General features: G+C 35.0%; 1 protein-coding gene across 1 annotated transcript; it reads left to right on the top strand.

Moving 5' to 3' along the window:
• The first annotated feature begins 5,693 nt into the window (after positions 1-5,693).
• LOC124091148 (olfactory receptor 52D1-like) lies at positions 5,694-6,662 on the top strand. The gene has a single exon (XM_046442119.1). The coding sequence runs from the start codon at positions 5,694-5,696 to the stop codon at positions 6,660-6,662; it is 969 nt and encodes a 322-aa protein (XP_046298075.1).
• The last annotated feature ends 340 nt before the right edge of the window (positions 6,663-7,002 follow it).

The raw sequence follows: 7,002 nt of genomic DNA, 5'->3' as shown, positions 1-7,002 counted from the left end.
GAAGAATAGAGTTACTTTAGATTTGGTAGAGGGGAGTGAAAGAAGGGAGGGAGTATGGGGATAGCAAGGATACTAGAATGAAACAGATATTATTATCTTATGTAAACATATGACTGCATGATTGATTTGATTCTACAACATGTAAAATCAGAAAAGTGATGCATTTTATTCCTTTTATGTATTTCCCGTTAGGGGTATTGTCTTGTGTATCCTCCTATAGAAAATCTCCATGTGTCCAGTGGTATCAAATCCAACATGCGCAAATACCCAGTGTATTTTCAGAGTGTGAGGTGTGTGATAGTCTAAAATAGAGGTATGGTAGTCTATTTGATGAGGTGCTGAATGGCCCATGGGGAAGAGGTGTAGGACTTCAAACCCTCTGGAATAACAGGATGCAAGTTGGTGGGCTTGGGTCTGGGCAATTTGAATGGTGACTGGTGTCTCTTGGGTGCTCTTCTAAGGGGGTTTTACTTCCCTTGTATATGCATGGAGTTCTCTGAGATCCTCAGAAATTGCCTTCTGTGAGTACACATATCTGAATGAGAACTGAGTAAATTTCCAACTCTGGGACTTCTGGCTGCAGATTCTCCCATAGGTGGTGGAACACAGGAGCTACTTCCCTTGTTGTTATGGATTTCCAATCAGCTTTGTGTGATAACACAAGATACAGGACACAGGACTATCACTGACATCTGTAAGGCAAGGTGTGCCTGCTCCCCTCCACATGGGCTTCTTTAAAGTGGCACAGAGTTTGGTGGTTGTCTGCAAGTATGGGACCTATGAAATCTGGTTCTCTGTGTCTATTCTGTGGTGTAGAAACCTCTACCCTGGTTGATCTGGGTGCCATCCCTGTGACTGGGGTGGGATATCAGTTGGGCCCCCTGTGTCTGAATTCTTACTGTCGGTGGTTGTGAATTTCTGGGTGCCCACGCCCCTCTACTGGGACTTTCACTGATTGATGCTAAGTGCTTGGTGCTGTCACTAACTGTGGGGCCTGTGTGTACAGGATCTCTATGGGTGCTCTGGGGCACAGAAGCTTCCACATTGGCATTCTTAGATAATGGCATGATTTCAAGTATTAAATTTCCCACATTAATATTTAATTACAGTGCAGTTCTCATCAAAATTGCATTTCGATTATTTCATATAATTAAATAATTCTCTGTGTCTATTTTGATTAATTATGGAAAGAATAACTTAAATCTTGAATTATGGTATAAATTTTTAAAGCATAATAAGATTTGCATATTCAAAGTCACATGAACACAAAAGTTATAAAATAAAATTAACTCTGATCCAGATGTCATGAATTATGTAGGTGTTTCTTTATATTTTTCTTTATTAAAGATAAAGACCATTTAAAACAAAGGTTGAGTTAACATTTTCCTTTATATAGCTACATGTGATATTTTTAAGAAACATCAATTCTGTATTAGAGAAAGGGGGATAAAGGGAAAGGAGGGGGAATGGGAATAAGAAAGACAGTGGAATGACTCAGACATAACTTTCCTTTGTGCTTATATGAATACATGATCAGAGAAACTCCACGTCTTGTACAACTGCAAGAAGGGGATCCTAATTAGAATAAGGTATACTTCATATATGTACAATATATCAAAATACACTCTACTGTCATATATGTCTAAAAGGAACAAAAAAAATCCATACAAAATCTGATTTTGTCAAAATAAACCCAACTACTATTGTATGACTATACTGCTCTAAAAACAAAACAAAACAAAACAAACAAACAAACAAAAACTTTATTAAAAAAAAGAAACAAGAATTCTGAGATACTGCAATTCTGTTGAGAAGAAGCCTCTAGAGACAGAGAAGACTCCCTCCTTCCCTTTCTCGTCCCCATTTTCCTCTTGGATTCTTCTTTAATTAGATGTTGACTTGAAACATACAGAAGTTGCATTCTGAACTCAAGTGTCCAGCTCCCAGTAGATTCTTCCCTGACACCTCTGGGAAGCCATCCCACCTCCCTGATCATGGGAACTTTAGGCACCTGGAAGTTGTTTATGACTAAGCTCATTCAGAAAATTTATAAGTCCTGAGAGAACAGAAGCCTTGCTCAAGCCAGGTGGGTGCTCTTTCTGATCTACACAGAGCCATAGTGAAGTAACAGTAATTCTCATTGCATCCTAAGCTTGGTAAAGAGTAGTGAGAGAGTTTTCAGAATTCCACTGTTAGTAGCTGGACTCTAAAAATGAGGTTTATGTAAGATTTCTTGAGACAACAGATATATTTGGGTTTGGGGAACCCTGAAAAGACTCATCTTTCTTCCAAGCAATGGCATCTCTATTTTGTTATGGGTTGGGACATGGCAACTGTCTTTAAGATAAATATGTACATGGGCTTTTCTGCATACGTGAGTACATTAGGGAAATATTGATGAAGGAAAGAATGAGAAGGAGATATACTAACAGATATTCTGAGCAAACCATAGAAATCTATACTTTTTGAGCAATGTTTTATTCCGCTAAGAGCAGTTCGATGTGGTATGTGATATTACTTTTACAAAACCCTATGGGCTACACATTGTTTAAAGTTTAATGAAAGCATTAAATTTTGTAACAATTTGGCTTCAAATACCTTATATATTAATCCATAGTAGAATAGCTCTGAGAAACCAACTGGAGGTCTTAGCTACTTTTCTTATCTATTTCATGAGCAGGATCACCTACTCTAAAATTACCTTGAAAGCAAAATAGGTTTGAGCCAATAGTATAACTAAAATGGTATCTAATAGATGTTCAATGCATGTTGGTTTATATTATTTTTTTTCTAAAGAGATGGATAATGGATACATGATTGATGTAAAAACATTACAGACCATTTGTTTTATTAATATTCAAAAGTATATACATTTCTTCTCCTCCATTCCCTACCAATTTCTCCATGATGGAGCTTGACAAAAAATAAATGCTGATTGGATTTCATGTTGTCGGAAACTGATCTCTGAATAGTCTCAATATTTAACATAAGAATCAAGAAACTGTTAGTGCAATAAAGGATTTGAGGATTTGTGCAGATTGTACAATATTTATACTGACAAGTGTGTAGTGATTTATAGTGGCTAAGTTTATACTAAAGTTACTGAAATACTTTCCAGAACAACAAAACTACCACCTCATCTTCCCCCTTTTAGTTCTTCATTAATTCTTTGGAACAGATAGCAAGTAAATGGTAAGACATCATTTCTTTCTAGTAAGATTCTGCAATATAATAAAGGAGAAAGATATGATAAAATATAAAATACAATAGGACAAAAGATGATTGACAGGTAAGTATACATACCATAGGGACACCAGGGAGGGTGTCAATGATTATTCAAGGTATCAAGGAAAATCATCTCAAACGACTTGATATGTGAATAGAGACTTCACTTCTAGTCAAAGGTATTAAATATTTCTATGTGTGAAGAATACCAGGTAGAAGTAAGACACAGGATCATTGCTATCACTGATGGAGAATGTGATCAGTTTTTGATGGCAAGAGATCTAAAACCATGTATTTCAATGGTTAGAAACATTTGGTAGTTTTTTTTTAGCAAACATAGAAGGCTATATCTTATCATAATAAATTGCTTTGTATTTTTTTCAGATTAATAAAATTTCAGCTCTGCATTATTTATTTACCTACCTTAAAAACTATGGGCAAACAATGAATAAATGGAATACATCATCACTGTTTTAAAAAAGACAAACTATGTGATAAAGGTAAATCATACACTGTCTATGCTCTTTTCCATCCAGCTCACATTTTATACTTCTTGTAAGTTTTGTGTATATTCATTTATATTGCTTTCTGTGTTCATAAAAATGTCAGTATGAATGTATTTACATTATGTGCTATACATGTGTTTGGTATATATATATATATATATATATATATATATATATTATATAATATATATTATTAATATCTATATAGATATAATATATATCTATTCCAAAATAGTGCAAAAATATTTGTTTTATTTGCATGCACCCAATATTAGTTTGTACAAAAATTTTTCATCTTCTGAAATTTTTTATGGTACTGAGTGTACCATAGTACAATTTTTTTATCTTGTGACTTTTATTAAGGACAATTATTTTAATCATTTTAAATGATTAAATTTTTATTTGAATACAGACATTGCATTATAACATAGTTTTCTAATAATCTGGTTTCATGTATTCTCTTTCTGTCCAATGTACACGCAGAATCAGAAGTGACATTCCGAGACTTTCCAAAGCTCCCTTGACACACATACCCAGTTGTATCCATGAGCAAAAGAGAATATCTATCATTAGAGATTCTCAAGTTCAAATAGTGAGAGTAAAAAGAAAATTTGGTTGTGAAACCTCAGAAACAGTTCAGAGGCTAAAATTATTACATCATTGCAATTGAATATAGAAGCCCAGTCTGCAATACATATTCCAACAACGATTTCTTGGACACTGGCTTTTGGCTTGTTTTTAATGATCACTTTTATTCCATAGGAATATCTATAATAGTAAAGAAAGAGTTTTCGGAATTGTGTCAATCATATTTCTATAAAAGTAAAAGACTACTAAAGTACCTGTATGGTTTTAGAAATGCTGCTCTAATAGCATTCATTAAAAATGGACCAAATATAATAAGCAAATTGTATTATGGGGCTATAGATGGGGTCACAAAATGCAGAAGTAAACAGAGGAAAGAAAAAAAATGTGAACTGAAGCTTAGGTAGAGTAGATGTATGGAGAGTGAACTTACCCAAGAGCAAATTTTTTGATAAATTACATAAATGGAAGGAAGTAATAGAATCTCACTTCAGGTTATAATCAAGTTGTTTTGATGATATTCTGCTAAGGTCAATATTACCAATTGTGTGGACTGAGGAGAGTCATGAAATACAATGATTTGTTAATTTCCTGGAATATTGTGTCAACTTACTCTTCTTATCATTCTTAATAAGTCTCATGAGGTTGCCAGTAAACCTCCTTGTGATCATTCCACAATTGACAAATTTCCTATATGCTGATTGTCTTGTTTCAAAGCCACACCCTGTTGATTGGCATGTCCCTAAACTACCATGACTAAAACCTAAACATAATAGTAAGGCATCATCTTTTTCCAATAAGAAAACTTTTAAATCTCTGGTTAAGCCTCCTCCCTCACTCTTACATTACAGTTGTACTATATCTTATCCTTCCAAATGCAAAACTGTTAAACAATATCTAATTCTCAATTGGAATCATTTTTTTTAATAGAAATGATAGATTTTTTCATATATTTAACTGTGAAATTTGGTACTTCAATATTTTACCTCATTTACACTTGTACATCAGTTGTATAACAAATGAAAATTTCATGTATCAATGAAAACATCAATAATAACATATAGGTAAAAATTATAAAGCTACTTTGTGAATGGTTAGGAAGATTCACAGGATCCAGTTTATCTCATTAAGAAGTATTAAATATTTCTTGCAGTTCTCAGTATAGATATCATATGTATTGTTATTTAGGTGGTATACTTTTCAAGGCAGAGTAACTTTGTAATAATGCCTGAATCAGAAGATGATGAAATAATTTCTATCTAAAAATTCACAAGTATGGTAGTTACAACATGGCCTAAAGTTTTTGCAATTTGGCTTTCTTTGCGGAGATTAGAAACTTTAAAAATTATTATTTTCCTTGTTTAGAGGAACTAAACCATGAAGAGCAAGCTAAAACGTCCAACCCTTTTGATGTCAATATACAATAAGACCAATGTCCATCCATCAACCTTCGTTCTCATTGGCATTCCTGGGTTGGAGGCTGCTCACATCTGGATCTCCATTCCTTTTTGTTTGGTTTACCTTTTGGCCCTCCTGGGAAACTCTTCACTTCTGTTTATCATTAAGACAGATCCCAGCCTCCATGAGCCAATGTATCTCTTTCTCTGCATGCTGGCTGTCGCTGACCTTGTTGTGTGCACTACAGCTGTACCCAAACTTCTCAGCCTCTTTTGGTTCCATGATGGAGAGATTCCCTTTGAAGCCTGTCTCACTCAAGTATTCCTGATTCACTCTTGCTCCACCATGGAGTCTGGCTTCTTCCTGGCCATGGCTTTTGACCGCTATGTAGCCATTTGTAATCCACTAAGACACTCAGCTATTCTGACACACAGTGTAATAGGAGGAATAGGTCTAGCTATTGTCCTCCGGGGTACAACACTTCTCAGTCCTCACCCTTTCTTGCTTCGTTGGCTTCCTTACTGCAGAACCAACATAATTTCCCACACCTACTGTGAGTTCATGGCCCTCATCAAGATTGCCTGTGCTGAGACACGAATCCGCAGAGCCTACAGCCTCATTGTTGCCTTCCTTACTGGAGGAGTGGACTTCATACTGATCATTTGTTCTTATGTGCTCATCCTCCACACTGTGTTCCGCCTCCCATCCAAGGATGCCAGACTCAAGACCCTGGGCACCTGTGTCTCCCATGTCTGTGTCATCTTAGTATCCTATACTCCAGCCTTCTTCTCTTTTCTCACCCACAGGTTTGGGCACCAGGTGGCTCCCCATGTCCACATATTTGTGGCTAATATCTATCTTCTCATCCCACCCATGGTGAACCCCATTATTTATGGAGTAAGGACCAAGAGAATACGAGACAGATTTCTTAAATTGTTCAGTTTTTGAAAACAACTGAATTGAATCACTTTGTTGGTGAGAAAAATCTGAATAAAACATATTATCTAACTTGCAATGTGTGGTTTCTTCATTGAAATCCTATTTTTATGACCAGATGATTTTCTGTTGGAAGTAAATTATTCAAAGACAACTAATGTTTAACAAATAAAATTGCTGGTTTCTATTCATTGCAGTTAAATTTTTCAAACTGTTATTGACTTTACTTTAAATTGAGAAGCTTATTATTCTACTCAAAGTTGTCATTTGAATCTTTTCACTGTGACTGTCTTATATGTACACAATAGTCTTTATTATCATAAATACCTGAATATGGTCATTATGGGAAACA

Source organism: Marmota monax, unplaced genomic scaffold (assembly GCF_021218885.2).
Source record: "Marmota monax isolate L192 unplaced genomic scaffold, Marmota_monax_Labrador192_F-V1.1 WCK01_AAM20220418_F8-fsc00068, whole genome shotgun sequence".
Lineage (NCBI taxonomy): Eukaryota > Metazoa > Chordata > Mammalia > Rodentia > Sciuridae > Marmota > Marmota monax.
Note: the sequence above shows the minus strand (reverse complement) of the source record. Positions and strands in the feature narration are given on the sequence as shown.